Source organism: Oncorhynchus gorbuscha, unplaced genomic scaffold, assembly GCF_021184085.1.
Source record: "Oncorhynchus gorbuscha isolate QuinsamMale2020 ecotype Even-year unplaced genomic scaffold, OgorEven_v1.0 Un_scaffold_4689, whole genome shotgun sequence".
NCBI lineage: Eukaryota > Metazoa > Chordata > Actinopteri > Salmoniformes > Salmonidae > Oncorhynchus > Oncorhynchus gorbuscha.
This window is the reverse complement of record NW_025748654.1, coordinates 3,095-20,525: the sequence shown is the minus strand read 5'-3', so window position 1 is coordinate 20,525 and position 17,431 is coordinate 3,095. Positions and strand designations below refer to the sequence as shown.

The 17,431-nt window shown below is 45.0% G+C and overlaps 1 protein-coding gene across 1 annotated transcript; it reads left to right on the top strand.

Moving 5' to 3' along the window:
• The first annotated feature begins 329 nt into the window (after positions 1-329).
• LOC124028697 (pancreatic progenitor cell differentiation and proliferation factor B-like) lies at positions 330-10,954 on the top strand. The gene is made up of 5 exons (XM_046340691.1): positions 330-594; positions 3,163-3,253; positions 4,188-4,265; positions 6,764-6,863; positions 10,468-10,954. Exons 2-5 carry the CDS (start codon positions 3,202-3,204, stop codon positions 10,592-10,594), a joined length of 357 nt encoding a protein of 118 aa, XP_046196647.1. The 5' UTR covers positions 330-594; positions 3,163-3,201; the 3' UTR covers positions 10,595-10,954.
• The last annotated feature ends 6,477 nt before the right edge of the window (positions 10,955-17,431 follow it).

Below are 17,431 nucleotides of genomic sequence, written 5' to 3'. Positions count from 1 at the left end.
TTTCCTAAATATAATAATTGTTGATAGATAAATATATATATATTGTTTTACAATTGTTGACAGATAAATATGTATATATATATATATTTTTTTACAATTGTTTACATATAATTATGTATATATATATATTTTTTTTACAATTGTTGACAGATAAATATGTATATATATTGTTTTTTTTTACAATTGTTGACAGATAAATATGTATTTATTTACTATAATTTATAAATAGTTTTATAAACCGTTTTTCTGAGCAAAACAACTCTTGTCAACCCACTTGCACGTCGTGCACGAATGAAAATCAAACCCCTCCTTGTCTGACCAACATCCGAGTGTCTTCCTCGTAGTATAAAACCACTCGCCAATCCTTCATTCTGGCAACAACAACAAAAAACCGAACATATTTACTGCGAATATATTTCACCTCTTATTACAGGGTTGTTAAATAGAAAGGGTTTTATTTTATTTACCCCCAAACAAAAATCTATTTTATAAATGGGCCCCGTCGTCCAAGCGTCAACTCCTTTACTCGTCTGGCAGATTGACCTGGGTGCTGTTTAACATCAGCTCGTCTCTTGGGTAATAAACAAAAGAAAGGTGAGATTTTGTTTTAAAACTGCATTTTAATGATGAATACAGTGATGCTGAGTTTAGTTCGCTAATGATTATTTAGCGGTTATTATAAGAGCGTTGTTTTGGACATTTTGATAATAACACGAAGTCAACGTGATTTCAGTCTTTCTTTCTTTCTTTCTTTCTTGTAATTTGTTTGCAGCTAAACTCACTTTCATGTTATTGTTTGCCAACATTACCAAGGAAGATTTGCTTTTTGACATTTTTATCTCGACAAAAAAATGTATGTATTTTTTTAGGTCTTTCGTCCCAAATGGACAACATGTTATTCTAGGTAACGTTTAGTCGAGTTGGCTTTTTCCTTCAACAACCGTATGTTTCTAAACTCAAGTTTGTCATTTTCGTTCACGTTTTTTGTTAAAGAATGGGAACTATGTAAGTTAGCCAGCAAGATGTAGTTAGGCGCCTAGCTATCTAATGTTACTAGCTAGTTATGTACCACACGGTTTAGGTCATGGTCAGGTTTGGGTTATGTTAGGCTCTAGGTTTGGGTTAGGCTCTAGGTTTGGGTTGGGTTAGGCTCTAGGTTTGGGTTAGGTTAGGCTCTAGGTTTGGGTTAGGCTAGGCCCCCAGGTGCCCAGCTAGCCAGGCCCCAGGCCGCTAGGCCAGGGCCCAGGGTTGTGTCAGGGCCTCAGGTTGCCAGGCTAGGCTCCAGGCCTGGGCCAGGCCAGGCTCCCAGGCCTGGGCTAGGCCAGCCCAGGCTCAGTTGCCAGGCCCCAGCCTGGGGCTGGGCTAGGCCTCAGGCCTGGGCTAGGCTCTTGGGCTAGGCTAGGGCTCAGCTTGTGGTTAGGCTCCAGGCTCTGGATTAGGCCAGGCTAGGGGCTTGGGGTTAGTTTTGTCATGGTCCCTGAGTTTAGCACACCCACATGACTAAGATATTGTAATTTTGGGTCGAGTGTATACTTTTGGGTATTAGACTGCTCGTCCGTAACCGAAAGGTTCATTGGGTCAAATCCTGGAGCTGACCACACTCTTCTCCTGAACAAGGCAGTTAACCCACTGTTCCTAGACCAGTTAACCCACTGTTAACCCACTGTTCCTATACCAGTTAACCCACTGTTCCTATACTCAGTTAACCCACTGTTCCTAGACCAGTTAACCCCACTGTTCCTAGACCAGCTAACCCCACTGTTCCTAGACCAGTTAACCCACTGTTCCTAGACCAGTTAACCAGCACTGTTCCTAGACCAGCTAACCACTGTTCCTAGACCAGTTAACCCACTGTTCCTAGACCAGTTAACCCACTGTTCCTAGACCAGTTAACCCACTGTTCCTAGACCAGTTAACCCACTGTTCCTAGACCAGTTAACCCACTGTTCCTAGACCAGTTAACCCACTGTTCCTAGACTAGTTAACCCACTGTTCCTAGACCAGTTAACCCACTGTTCCTAGACCAGTTAACTCACTGTTCCTAGACCAGTTAACCCCACTGTTCCCAGACCAGTTAACCCCACTGTTCCTAGACCAGTTAACCCCACTGTTCCTATACCAGTTAACCCCACTGTTCCTTTGACTAGTTAACCCACTGTTCCTAGACCAGTTAACCCACTGTCCAGACCAGTTAACCACTGTTCCTAGGCCAGTTAACCTGCACGGTTCCTAGGCCAGTTAACCCACGGTTCCTAGGCCAGTTAACCCACTGTCTTGTAGTCATTAACCCACGGTTCCTAGACCAGTTAACCCACGGTTCCTAGACCAGTTAACCCACGGTTCCTAGACCAGTTAACCCACGGTTCCTAGACCAGTTAACCCACCCATTGTTCCTAGACCAGTTAACCCACTGTTCCTAGACCAGTTAACCCACGGTTCCTAGACCAGTTAACCCACGGTTCCTAGACCAGTTAACCCACGGTTCCTAGACCAGTTAACCCACGGTTCCTAGACCAGTTAACCCACGGTTCCTAGACCAGTTAACCCACGGTTCCTAGACCAGTTAACCCACTTGTTCCTAGACCAGTTAACCCACGGTTCCTAGACCAGTTAACCCCACGGTTCTAGACCAGTTAACCCCACGGTTCCTAGACCAGTTAACCCCACGCCCTAGACCAGTTAACCCCACTTGTTCCTAGACCAGTTAACCCCACGGTTCCTAGACCAGTTAACCCCACTGTTCCCAGACCAGTTAACCCCACTGTTCCTAGGCCAGTTAACCCCACTGTTCCTAGGCCAGTTAACCCCACTGTTCCTAGGCCAGTTAACCCCATTGTTCCTAGGCCAGTTAACCCTACTGTCCTAGGCCAGTTAACCCCACGGTTCTAGGCCAGTTAACCCACTGTTCCTAGACCAGTTAAAAATACCATGTCATTTGTATTTAGTAGATCAGATGCCTACATTAATGTCACAGAACAGATGGTAGCTTACAATTAACAATTTGAGACAGCCTTGCCAGTAATGCTTGCTTCAATATTGCTCATATAGATAAGTGTGGACGTGTTACTGCATGTACTTAGCCAGCCATGCATTCTGAAGAACTGCAAAAAAACTTGTGCTTATAATGTACAAATGTTTGACTTTAGTCTCCCTTTCTTCCAGGGTTTCTATCTTCACGCAATATTCAACAAGATCTGAAGAATGGCGTCGATCAACGCAGGCGGCTCTCTCGTTGCTACCAGCTACTACCGAAGTGAGTAAATGTCGGGCCGGGACATGTCTTTTCAAACGGCCCTCAGGGCCTAACTTAATCAAGCTTCATCAGTGTGATTTTTCCTTTGTCTTCGGAAGCATTGAAAACTGTCACGCAAGTAAAACAAATCAGTCAAAAAGTTTGACACACCTACAGTTTTACTTATTTAAAAATGTATATATATTTTCTAGAATAATAGTGAAGACATCAAACTATGAAATGACACATGGAGTCATGTAGTAACCAAAACATGTGTTAAACAAATCTAAATATATTTTAGATTCTTCAAAGTAGCCACCCTTTACCTCAAGTGCCAGCTTTGCACACTCTTGGCATTCTCTCAACCAGCTTCATGAGGTAGTCACCTGAATGCATTTCATTTAACAGGTGTGCCTTGTTAAAAGTTCATTTGTGAAATTTCTTTCTTTTAATGCGTTTGAGCCAATCAGTTATGTTGTGACAATGTAGTGGTGGTATACAGAAGATGGCCCTATTTGGTAAAACACCAGGTCCATATTATGGCAAGAACAGCTCAAATAAGCAAATAGAAACAACAGTCCATCATTACTTTAAGACATGAAGATCAATCAATCTGAAAAATTCAAGAAGTTTGAAAGTTTCTTCAAATGCAGTCGCAAAAAACCATCAAGCTCTATAATGAAACTGGCTCCCATGAGGACCGCCACAGGAAAGGAAGACCCAGAGTTACCTCTGCTGCAGAGGATAAGATCATCAGAGTTGCAGCCTCCAGAAATTGTGGGGTCAAACCTCTTTGTCATGAATGGGTTGTAAATTGTCCAGCCCTATCCTGATACAGTGACAGGAGAATGGATTGATCTTGTGACAATAGCCTAGGTCTGGAATGGGCTTGTAAAGGTACTGAATGATTTGTCCTGTACAAACCTAACAATCCTATTGGTTTAACTTTCCCCAGGGCGCATCGGCTCCACCTCCAGCAGCAGCTCCTGTGGCAGTTCAGAGTACAGTGGGGAGGTCATTCCACACCATCCAGGTACACAAAAGCAAGCATGTGGGTGCTGGTGGGAAATGTGTCTGCTGAGTTAACCCAAACTGGTGGGGTAGAGACTGTGTTCAGTGGTACTGCGAGTTAACAAAACTGGTGGGGTAGAGACTGTGTTCAGGGGTGGTACTGGGAGTTAGCCAACTGGTGGGGTAGAGACTGTGTTCAGGGGTGGTACTGGAGTTAACGAACTGGTGGGGTAGGGACTGTGGTACTGGGAGTTCCCAAACTGGTGGGGGGTAGAGACCGTGTGAGTATGGTGATACTGGTATAGTCCCAGTCTTACTACATGGTAGTGCTTTTAAGGTTGGTGACTGTAGGATTCCTGCTGTGAGTTGAGCCAGTCAGTTGGTTATGTCATGGCACTGTGCCCTGAGGCAGCAGGGAATGGCAGGCAGTCTTTCCACAGTGATAAGGTCGTTTAGTGAGTGTGACAGTTCAGGTGTTCTTGGACCTGGAATTGAGATCCTAATCGAATTGGATCTGTGAAATTCCATCTGACACCACCAGGACCAGGTCATTTTTTTTGGGGGGGGGGTCTGAGGTGACCAGATATGTTGAGAATTACATTGGGGTCTACACTACAGCTTAGTATTTTCATACATTTTGTCCCTAATGTCGCTCTGTCTCTGTCTCTCCTCCAGAGTGCTCTCTGTCTCTCAGAGTGCTCTCTGTCTCTCCAGAGTGCTCTCTGTCTCTCCAGGGTGCTCTCTGTCTCTCCAGGGTGCCTCTGTCTGGGTGCTCTCTGTCTCTCCAGGGTGCTCTCTGTCTCTCCAGGGTGCTCTCTGTCTCTCCAGGGTGCTCTGTCTCTCCAGGGTGCTCTCTGTGTCTCCAGGGTGCTCTCTGTCTCTCCAGGGTGCTCTCTGTCTCTCCAGGGTGCTCTCTGTCTCTCCAGGGTGCTCTCTGTCTCTCCAGGGTGCTCTCTGTCTCTCCAGGGTGCTCTCTGTCTCTTCAGGGTGCTCTCTATCTCTCCAGGGTGCTCTCTGTCTCCAGGATGCTCTCTGTCTCCCACTAATTTGTGCACTTTCATTGTGTGAATTGTTTGCCCTTTTTGTTAATTGTTGAAATGTATAAAGTACCTGGCCTGTAGGTCTATAAAAGATTGAGGATTTCTAATTTTTAAAAAATAGTTTAATCTTTATTTAACCAGGCAAGTCAGTTAATTATGAACAAATTCTTATTTTCAATGACTGCCTAGGAACAGTGGGTTAACTGCCTGTTCATGGGCATAACGACAGATTTGTACCTTGTCAGCTCGTGGGTTTGACCTTGCAACCTTCCAGTTACTAGTCCAACGCTCTAATTGTCCTAATGTACTTATGTGCTTCAGAGCATCTCAATGCATTTTTATGGTCACCACAGCCTAGTTCCTGTATTTGAAATATCTTTCCAAACACTCGTTCTCTCCATAGTGAAATGGCAACATGTTGCTGATCCCATATACCCAGCGGAAATCTGAACACTTCGCCCTGGCCTCAAATACAGCTGTGTGTTACAGCAAAACTGCTGTCTTGTCTAGATTATATAGTGACAGTGGGTTTAACTGCCTTGTTCAGTCTGACCTTGTCAGCTGGGGGTTTAACCACTGAGGAAGTACAGCTCCGCTTCAAAACTGTTCGCTGCCCTGGCCCCCAGGGGAACAGAACAGCGGAGTCAATCACCACCTTCCGAGACACCTGAAACCCCACCTCTTTAAGGAATACCTAGGATAGGTTAAGTAATCCCTTGTTTTAGATGCACTATTGTTAAGTGACTGTCCCACTGGATGTCATAAGGTGAATGCACCAATTTGTAAGTCGCTCTGGATAAAAGCGTCTGCTAAATGACTTAAATGTAATGTAAATGTAAACTTGCAACCTTGCGGTTACTAGTACAACGCTCTAACCACTAGGCTTTGTCAAAAATAGCCGGCAATGCTAGCAAGCGTGATGCTACATCTAAAGTCAATCTGGTGACGTCAAAATGACGAGGGGGGGGGAGTTTTTCTACTAATTATTTGCCTCCTTGTTGACTGTATTTCCAAGCCACTGCAATGCATCTTTTGAAATCTTCATCGGCGCTCATTGATGATGCATTGGGTAGAAGGCTCAGTCGAGGGCATCCGTCCAAAACAAACATTCAAAACTCTTATTGTGACGAAACGCCCAACCCATGAATAGCGAGGGCTCAAGATAGACAGAGCGAGGAAGACCAGTGAAGGAGAGATTAATTTTTTGTTTACTGAACCAACTGCCATGTGTAGCTAATTCGATTAAAATTAAAAAATAATTATTATACATTTTTTAGAGAATGTAGTTATTTTTATCAGGGTATGTTATTGAAATAATTTCAAATCGTGGCTACCGAGCGTGATAGAATTTTCAGGTCATTGGGTTACTGTACATCCGTGACAACCTCTTATGCATTATGTTGGGGCTATTATATAGGCAATTGTCTTATGTTTAGTCATTTTATATGTGTTTGACCTAGTTATTAATCTTGTTTCTCAGGTCTGCCCAAACAAGACTCTGGACATTGGTGGTCCAGCTTCTTCTTTGGGAAGCAGAACCAGCCAGGAATGACCACACTGACGGAGGAGGCCAAGCAGAAGTAAGTTTACGTAAAATGTTGGCAAAATGACACCGGGTGGACTCTGGAATAACAAATGGACATTTCTTGAGATGGGAAAGTCATTTCTAGGAGTTAACAGGAATTTGAGATGGAGAAATGTCTATTTTATTTCCTTCTGCCCAATTTCAATGCATTCCAATGGCCAGACTTTCAATGGAGAAATGTCCATTCATAGCTCCTCCCACACCTATGCTTGGCTCAGCAAACCGTTAACCCCGCCCTCACACTGTGATTGGTGGGTGACTATAACCTTCCTTATAGCTACTCTCATAAGGTGAGATTGCAAGTGTTCATAAATGGGGGGACACCAACAGATTCTTGGTTGGGCCGTTTTATATTGGCTTTTAAAGAGAAGGTGAGTATCTTAAGTTACATAGTCCCATAGTGCACGTGCTTACATTTATACAGACTCATTTTAGTCAGTACAGGCCTTCTAGAGTACAGGCCTTCTAGGTGAGGCCTTCTCTAGAGTACAGGCCTTCTAGAGTACAGGCCTTCTAGGTACAGGCCTTCTTCAGGCCTTCTAGAGTAGTACAGGCCTTCTAGAGCCCAGGCCTTCTAGGCCTTCTAGGTAGTTCTAGAGTACAGGCCTTCTAGGCCTTCTAGAGTACAGGCCTTCTAGAGTACAGGCTTATTAATATCAAACAAATAAAAGAATGAGCATCTGTAATTTCACACAAATGTAAGCGTAGCAGGGTTTGCATATTCACGTGTAGCCTACAGCCTTGTAGGATCGTTATTCAGATGGTCTTACACTGTCCTTCTCTCACACTGGGATTTATGGTATTACTGGCTTAGTACACAAATGGGAACAACAAAATCCCCGCTAAGTCCCATAGGGTGTCTTACCAGAATGCTAGCAAAACCCCGCTAAGTCCCATAGGGCGTCTTACCAGAATGCTAGCAAAACCCCGCTAAGTCCCATAGGGCGTCTTACCAGAATGCTAGCAAAACCCCGCTAAGTCCCATAGGGCGTCTTACCAGAATGCTAGCTAAATCCCATAGGGCGTCTTACCAGAATGCTAGCTAAATCCCATAGGGCGTCTTACCAGAATGCTAGCTAAATCCCATAGGGCGTCTTACCAGAATGCTAGCTAAATCCCATAGGGCGTCTTACCAGAATGCTAGCTAAATCCCATAGGGCGTCTTACCAGAATGCTAGCTAAATCCCATAGGGCGTCTTACCAGAATGCTAGCTAAATCCCATAGGGCGTCTTACCAGAATGCTAGCTAAGTCCCATAGGGCGTCTTACCAGAATGCTAGCTAAGTCCCATAGGGCGTCTTACCAGAATGCTAGCTAAGTCCCATAGGGCGTCTTACCAGAATGCTAGCTAAGTCCCATAGGGCGTCTTACCAGAATGCTAGCTAAGTCCCATAGGGCGTCTTACCAGAATGCTAGCTAAGTCCCATAGGGCGTCTTACCAGAATGCTAGCTAAGTCCCATAGGGCGTCTTACCAGAATGCTAGCTAAGTCCCATAGGGCGTCTTACCAGAATGCTAGCTAAATCCCATAGGGCGTCTTACCAGAATGCTAGCTAAGTCCCATAGGGCGTCTTACCAGAATGCTAGCTAAGTCCCATAGGGCGTCTTACCAGAATGCTAGCTAAATCCCATAGGGCGTCTTACCAGAATGCTAGCTAAAATCCCATAGGGCGTCTTACCAGAATGCTAGCTAAGTCCCATAGGGCGTCTTACCAGAATGCTAGCTAAGTCCCATAGGGCGTCTTACCAGAATGCTAGCTAAGTCCCATAGGGCGTCTTACCAGAATGCTAGCTAAGTCCCATAGGGCGTCTTACCAGAATGCTAGCTAAGTCCCATAGGGCGTCTTACCAGAATGCTAGCTAAATCCCATAGGGCGTCTTACCAGAATGCTAGCTAAGTCCCATAGGGCGTCTTACCAGAATGCTAGCTAAGTCCCATAGGGCGTCTTACCAGAATGCTAGCTAAGTCCCATAGGGCGTCTTACCAGAATGCTAGCTAAGTCCCATAGGGCGTCTTACAGAATGCTAGCTAAGTCCCATAGGGCGTCTTACCAGAATGCTAGCTAAGTCCCATAGGGCGTCTTACCAGAATGCTAGCTAAGTCCCATAGGGCGTCTTACCAGAATGCTAGCTAAGTCCCATAGGGCGTCTTACCAGAATGCTAGCTAAATCCCATAGGGCGTCTTACCAGAATGCTAGCTAAGTCCCATAGGGCGTCTTACCAGAATGCTAGCTAAGTCCCATAGGGCGTCTTACCAGAATGCTAGCTAAGTCCCATAGGGCGTCTTACCAGAATGCTAGCTAAATCCCATAGGCGTCTTACCAGAATGCTAGCTAAGTCCCATAGGCGTCTTACCAGAATGCTAGCTAAGTCCCATAGGGCGTCTTGCCAGAATGCTAGCTAAGTCCCATAGGGCGTCTTACCAGAATGCTAGCTAAATCCCATAGGGCGTCTTACCAGAATGCTAGCTAAATCCCATAGGGCGTCTTACCAGAATGCTAGCTAAATCCCATAGGGCGTCTTACCAGAATGCTAGCTAAGTCCCATAGGGCGTCTTACCAGAATGCTAGCTAAATCCCATAGGGCGTCTTACCAGAATGCTAGCAAAGTTAATACACATAAGCAAAAACCAGCTATTTAAAAGTGTTGTGAAACAACTTCAACTAGTAGTCAACTCATTGGCTGACATTTCCAAACCCTTATTAGGGCATTGTCTTGCTTGATGAATACTTCCTCCTGGGTCTCCCACTATGACAGACAGCTTTCTGACACGCTAAGGGCATAATCCTCATGGCAATTTCATCTACAACATTAAGCAAGGTGCTCCCTGCTGCATTTACAATGCCATTTTTCCTTGTTCTCACACTCAACCTCTCCCTAAACAACTCCTCCTTGTTCTCACACTCAACCTCTCCCTAAACAACTCCTCCTTGTTCTCACACACAACCTCTCTCACCCTCCCTAAACAACTCCTCCTTGTTCTCACACTCAACCTCTCTCTCACCCTCCCTAAACAACTCCTCGTTCTCACACTCAACCGCTCTCTCACCCTCCCCTCCTTGTTCTCACACTCAACCTCTCTCTCACCCTCCCTAAACGACGACTCCTTGTTCTCACACTCAACCTCTCTCTCACCCTCCCTAAACAACTCCTCCTTGTTCTCACACTCAACCGCTCTCTCACCCTCCCCTCCTTGTTCTCACACTCAACCTCTCTCACCCTCCCTAAACAACTCCTCCTTGTTCTCACACTCAACCTCTTTCTCCCTAAACAACTCCTCCTTGTTCTCACACTCAACCTCTTTCTCCCTAAACAACTCCTCCTTGTTCTCACACTCAACCTCTCTCTCCCTAAACAACTCCTCCTTGTTCTCACACTCAACCTCTCTCTCCCTAAACAACTCCTCCTTGTTCTCACACTCAACCTCTCTCTCCCTAAACAACTCTTCCTTGCATCACACTCAACCTGTCCTCCATCCCTGGGAATTGAACCGGCGACCTTTTGCATTGTTATTGCTACAGTCTTACCAACTGAGCCACGCAGGACACCCTTACCATCTCCCCGTTTTGCTTTGCTCTCACACTCTACCTCTCTTCCAGGGCGGCGGCCATGACTGTGACCAACGGCCAGGTGACCTGCGTTGCCAGGGAGATGGTGATGAAGAGGCAGGTCAGCGAGGGCAGCACAGCCGGGACGTCCGAGCCGGGGAGTTCACCCCCGTCCTGAGAGATGGGACAAACGCTAGGAGACCGAGGCTGCGTCCTCATTCCCTAAACCCTTGATTCTGTTCCATCCTCCACACTACATAGAATGTATGCCTGTTACATTGCTTCATACTAGGTAGTATGGATATTGGAACATAGCCTTTTTTTTTTGTCTTAGTAGGACAGGCTGACAATGATCGTTGTTTTTATTTTGTATCCCGTTTTTTAAAAGGTTTTAATCTATGAACAAAATATATATATAAAAAAAAACTTTTTTACATTTGTACTTGTCTGTAACACTGTGGTGCCCTCAACTTTGGTTAACTTCTCCACTTTGTCACCCTGTGATTGCAGATGTCTAGTAAAAGTCGCCTCAGCCTAATTATGGACTTGTCTGTCATTTTTCTGTTTCTTTCAATGGAATTGAATTGCTCTGAAAACAATCTTGGTATGCCGAACAGTCAACGTTACCCTGGGCAATCAGTTTCCAACAGTCAACATTCAAAAGGATCAGACCCTATAGAGAACATGCATTTTTTTATTTTTTATTACCAGTATAATTTTTGTACGTTTACACACTCAGGAATGTCATAAATTAGGAATAATTAGCTTCCCTAAATAAAATAAATTAACCTTCACACATCTAGATCAGGGGTTTAAGCTGTAGAACCCACTTCCTACATTTGAATATAAAAATAGATTTTTATCAAACAAAACTATTCTACATTTTATGGGACCCTCAGGATGACAAATCTAGAGTCGAGACACCATATCGTCTGACACGGTTAGGTTCTACTCCGTGCGGTACTCTGGATACGGACGCAGAGAAAAGCTACGACCAGAACAGGATTTCTCAGCTGAATAGCACAGCGCTAGCTACAGAGTCAGTTTTATCTACAGTACCTGGGGTGAATGTCTCAGCAGGCTGGGACAGGCTGGACCAGATGGCTGTCTGGCTCTGCTCTCCCTTCAGATAGCAGAATGGTATCCGCATCTTATCATTCTCACTTCTCTTCCCCAACTGCTATGTAGAAAGCCATCTCTTCGCTTCCCACAGAAACCAGTCGGTTGGACAGTAACTTAACCTTGACCGTATCATAACCCTGACAAATGGCTCCCATTCATTCATGCACTCCGAGGCAGTCCCCTATGCCTAAACACAATGCACATAGCTTCACCCTAATCACAATCCAGGGACTGCGGTTGAAAATTATCCGGCTGGCTAAAACCGGCACTTTTACTGAAACGTTGATTAATGTGCACTGTCCCTGTAAAATAAACTAAACTAACCCATAACAGGATCATTACTACGGATTATTCTAGAAAAGGTTCTTGAGTCATAACTGCCTCCAACAGCACCATTGTAATTTTATTTTACCCTGTTGAGAAAAGCTTTCTCCGGCATTCTGCTATTTTATACTGAGAGATACATTTCTATACCTCAAAGAAAGGAAAACCGCTTATGATTGGCTTATTTCATCTTGATTGTACCTTTTTATATTTTTTATTTCACTAGTCAGTTGAACAAATTCTTATCTACAATGGCGGCCTACCAAAAGGCAAAAAGGCCTGAGGGGGCTGGGATTAAAAATATATTTATTTTATGTTTGTATTTGGTAAATCAAGTGAGGTTGGTTCCATAAAACAAGTATGAAAGACTAGTTTTCTATATACAAATGACACTTCCATCAGAGGTTACTGTTTGTGAATATATAAAGCACATCAGTCAATAAATACATTGACATACCTGTCTTGGGGATTTGACCAGAAGCTAACTAAATGCTATTGTCGGTACATCGATTACAATAGAGTTCTAACCGTTAGACTACGTGAATGTGTCATGTCTTGTTACCCAGGAACCAAACACACGGAACAGAAGGGACCAGGGAAAAACAAACCCTGATCATTATGTTCCTGAAGAGCTTTTATCTTTACACTGAGCAGCAGTTTTTCCAGGTCACTGGGTAGGTGTGTTGGGAACATTACAGAGCGAGAACCCAGGCAACAGGTTTCTGCTGCCTGTCTCTAGCTCTGAACCAGGCTACAGGTTTCTGCTGCCTGTCTCTAGCTCTGAACCAGGCTACAGGTTTCTGCTGCCTGTTTCTAGCTCTGAACCAGGCAACAGGTTTCTGCTGCCTGTCTCTAGCTCTGAACCAGGCAACAGGTTTCTGCTGCCTGTCTCTAGCTCTGAACCAGGCTACAGGTTTCTGCTGCCTGTCTCTAGCTCTGAACCAAGCAACAGGTTTCTGCTGCCTGTCTCTCTCTCTAGCTCTGAACCAGGCAACAGGTTTCTGCTGCCTGTCTCTAGCTCTGAACCAGGCAACAGGTTTCTGCTGCCTGTCTCTCTCTCTAGCTCTGAACCAGGCAACAGGTTTCTGCTGCCTGTCTCTAGCTCTGAACCAGGCAACAGGTTTCTGCTGCCTGTCTCTCTCTCTAGCTCTGAACCAGGCAACAGGTTTCTGCTGCCTGTCTCTAGCTCTGAACCAGGCAACAGGTTTCTGCTGCCTGTCTCTCTCTCTAGCTCTGAACCAGGCAACAGGTTTCTGCTGCCTGTCTCTAGCTCTGAACCAGGCAACAGGTTTCTGCTGCCTGTCTCTAGCTCTGAACCAGGCAACAGGTTTCTGCTGCCTGTCTCTAGCTCTGAACCAGGCTACAGGTTTCTGCTGCCTGTCTCTCTCTCTAGCTCTGAACCAGGCAACAGGTTTCTACTGCCTGTCTCTAGCTCTGAACCAGGCAACAGGTTTCTGCTGCCTGTCTCTAGCTCTGAACCAGGCAACAGGTTTCTGCTGCCTGTCTCTAGCTCTGAACCAGGCAACAGGTTTCTGCTGCCTGTCTCTCTCTCTAGCTCTGAACCAGGCAACAGGTTTCTGCTGCCTGTCTCTCTCTCTAGCTCTGAACCAGGCAACAGGTTTCTGCTGCCTGTCTCTCTCTCTAGCTCCTGAACCAGGCAACAGGTTTCTGCTGCCTGTCTCTCTCTCTAGCTCTGAACCAGGCAACAGGTTTCTGCTGCCTGTCTCTAGCTCTGAACCAGGCTACAGGTTTCTGCTGCCTGTCTCTAGCTCTGAACCAGGCTACAGGTTTCTGCTGCCTGTCTCTAGCTCTGAACCAAGCAACAGGTTTCTGCTGCCTGTCTCCTCTCTCTAGCTCTGAACCAGGCAACAGGTTTCTGCTGCCTGTCTCTAGCTCTGAACCAGGCAACAGGTTTCTGCTGCCTGTCTCTAGCTCTGAACCAGGCAACAGGTTTCTGCTGCCTGTCTCTCTCTCTAGCTCTGAACCAGGCAATAGGTTTCTGCTGCCTGTCTCTAGCTCTGAACCAGGCAACAGGTTTCTGCTGCCTGTCTCTCTCTCTAGCTCTGAACCAGGCAACAGGTTTCTGCTGCCTGTCTCTAGCTCTGAACCAGGCAACAGGTTTCTGCTGCCTGTCTCTAGCTCTGAACCAGGCAACAGGTTTCTGCTGCCTGTCTCTCTCTCTAGCTCTGAACCAGGCAACAGGTTTCTGCTGCCTGTCTCTAGCTCTGAACCAGGCAACAGGTTTCTGCTGCCTGTCTCTCTCTCTAGCTCTGAACCAGGCAACAGGTTTCTACTGCCTGTCTCTAGCTCTGAACCAAGCAACAGTTTTCTGTTGCCTGTCTCTCTCTAGCTCTCTCTAACAGGTTCTTGCAATGTACAAGGAGATTTTAATTCAACTACCATGCTGCTCCGAAAGCAAATACTGTTACAGTAAACAGATCCGAATCTGACTCATGTCAACAGGTTCCTGCTGTAGGAGATTGGTGAATCTGATCTGTAATCAGATCTTATTTGATTAATGTCTATACCTTTTCGTTGTTGTTGCTCTATGGTCTGATCTAAACGCAGTTGTTTTATTCCAGTCATGTATGAATGTTCCCATATTGCTGCCTGGCAACCAGCCAGTATCAGGAGGAACATCTTGTCCCTTCAGTGGTGCTGCACAGAGAAGAATCAAATCTAATCTAATTTATTTATAAAGCCCTTCCTACATCAGCTGATATCTCAAAGTGCTGTACAGAAACCCAGCCTAAAACCCCAAACAGCAAGCAATGCAGGTGTAGAAGCAGGCTGCGGACAAGTTATGAAACGAAGAAAGGAAGTGAGGGGGGAAATTAATAAAAGAAAGAGGAGAGTAGGGGCAGAGGGGGGGGGGTATAACTGGACTGTGTGTTTGATTGAATTCACATCGTATTCCAATGTATGGAATAATATACAAAGGGGGTTCTTTTCAATCCATATCGCGGAAGTTCAGCGTTACGGCGCGATTGAAATTTTAAAAGGCGATGTTAGTGGAGACTACATTCGCGGTAAAACGCTGAAATATGTCGGCTCAATCAGAAATGGCCTTTAAGTTTCGATAGCGTGCGATCTGTAACGCTTCGGCGAATAGAGGTTGAATAAAGGCTGACGTCTGTTTTAGAGAGCGCTTGCAGAAATCGCTTTTTTTTTTTTCTCACCCTTCCTTCTGCCTTCAACGAAATAGGAGTCAGGGTAGGATAGGAAGTGACGCAAAATGTAAAACCGGTCCAACACAGACTGGCTTGATCAAGTGCATATTTCTGTGCTGAGGACAGACAGAGTGGAAGGTGTCTTCTCCCTTGTCTTCCTTTGGAGTCTTTTCCCTTGTGTGTTTCAACCTGTTGATTGGTGGTGGTGTGTCTCTACTGGACCGCTCTGTTGGCTGGGGGCGCTGGACCGGGCGCTGGACTGGGGGCGCCGGGTGAGGGTGGGCTGGAGGGGTGGTGGGCTGGGGCGCTGGAAAGGGGTGCTGGACTGGGGGCGCCGGGTGTGGGTGGGCTGGAGGGGTGGTGGGCTGGGGCGCTGGACAGGGGGCGCCGGGTGAGGGTGGGTTGGGGGGACGCTGGACGGGACGGTGCGTGGTTTGGGGCTCCCCAGAACCACACTGACCCACCATCCTTTAGATATCCCCCCTGCTCCTGGGAACTCTGAGGAGGATACGAAGTGGTTAGTACTCAAGTAGTAACAAATGACAGGTGACAATACAAAGTACAAGACAGACAGCACCAGTCTAGTTGAACCACTGTGTGATGTCATCATTAAAGGAGTAGTGTGGAGAATATGACGGTTCAGTCACCTGGTTGTGTTGACATGGTCACCCAGACCAGTACTTGGAGCATCGACCAATCAGAGAGGCTGTAGACTGCAGTAGGCTTTATACTCTCTGTAGGGCTTGTTTTGTCTATGGAAAGAGATACAATAGTGACTATCCGGAGAGAGATAAAACAGTGACTTTACAGAGAGAGATAATGCAGTGACTTTACAGAGAGAGATAACGCAGTGACTTTACAGAGAGAGATAACGCAGTGACTTTACAGAGAGAGATAACGCAGTGACTATGGAGAGAGATAAAACAGTGACTATGGAGAGAGATAAAACAGTGACTTTACAGAGAGAGATAACGCAGTGACTTTACAGAGAGATATAACACAGTGACTCTACGGAGAGAGATAAAAACAGTGACTATGGAGAGAGATAAAACAGTGACTATATGGAGAAAGATAAAACAGTGACTACAGAGAGAGATAAAACAGTGACTATATGGAGAGAGATAAAACAGTGACTACAGAGAGAGATAAAACAGTGACTATATGGAGAGAGATAAAACAGTGACTATATGGAGAGAGATAAAACAGTGACTATGGAGAGAGATAAAACAGTGACTACAGAGAGAGATAAAACAGTGACTATATGGAGAGAGATAAAACAGTGACTATATGGAGAGAGATAAAACAGTGACTATATGGAGAGAGATAAAACAGTGACTATGGAGAGAGATAAAACAGTGACTACAGAGAGATAAAACAGTGACTACAGAGAGAGATAAAACAGTGACTATAAAGAGAGAGATAAAACAGTGACTCTACGGAGAGAGATAAAACAGTGACTACGGAGAGAGATAAAACAGTGACTATATGGAGAGAGATAAAACAGTGACTACAGAGAGAGATAAAACAGTGACTATATGGAGAGAGATAAAACAGTGACTACAGAGAGAGATAAAACAGTGACTATATGGAGAGAGATAAAACAGTGACTATATGGAGAGAGATAAAACAGTGACTATGGAGAGAGATAAAACAGTGACTCTATGGAGAGAGATAAAACAGTGACTACAGAGAGAGATAAAACAGTGACTCTATGGAGAGAGATAAAACAGTGACTACAGAGAGAGATAAAACAGTGACTATATGGAGCGAGATAAAACAGTGACTATATGGAGAGAGATAAAACAGTGACTATATGGAGAGAGATAAAACAGTGACTATGGAGAGAGATAAAACAGTGACTATAAAGAGAGAGATAAAACAGTGACTCTACGGAGAGAGATAAAACAGTGACTATATGGAGAGAGATAAAACAGTGACTATGGAGAGAGATAAAACAGTGACTATGGAGAGAGATAAAACAGTGACTACAGAGAGATAAAACAGTGACTACAGAGAGAGATAAAACAGTGACTATATGGAGAGAGATAAAACAGTGACTACAGAGAGAGATAAAACAGTGACTATATGGAGAGAGATAAAACAGTGACTATGGAGAGAGATAAAACAGTGACTATATGGAGAGAGATAAAACCGTGACTATGGAGAGAGATAAAACCGTGACTATGGAGAGAGATAAAACAGTGACTATATGGAGAGAGATAAAACAGTGACTATGGAGAGAGATAAAACATTGACTATATGGAGAGAGATAAAACAGTGACTATATGGAGAGAGATAAAACAGTGACTATGGAGAGAGATAAAACAGTGACTATATGGAGAGAGATAAAACAGTGACTCTACGGAGAGAGATAAAACAGTGACTATATGGAGAGAGAT

Bases quoted from the DNA above. Each gene is read 5' to 3' on its own strand.
- LOC124028697 (XM_046340691.1), top strand. From the start codon at position 3,202: ATGGCGTCGATCAACGCAGGCGGCTCTCTCGTTGCTACCAGCTACTAC. The intron at 3,254-4,187 runs GTGAGTAAATGT...AACTTTCCCCAG, and splicing joins TGCTACCAGCTACTACCGAA to GGCGCATCGGCTCCACCTCC. The intron at 4,266-6,763 runs GTACACAAAAGC...CTTGTTTCTCAG, and splicing joins GGTCATTCCACACCATCCAG to GTCTGCCCAAACAAGACTCT.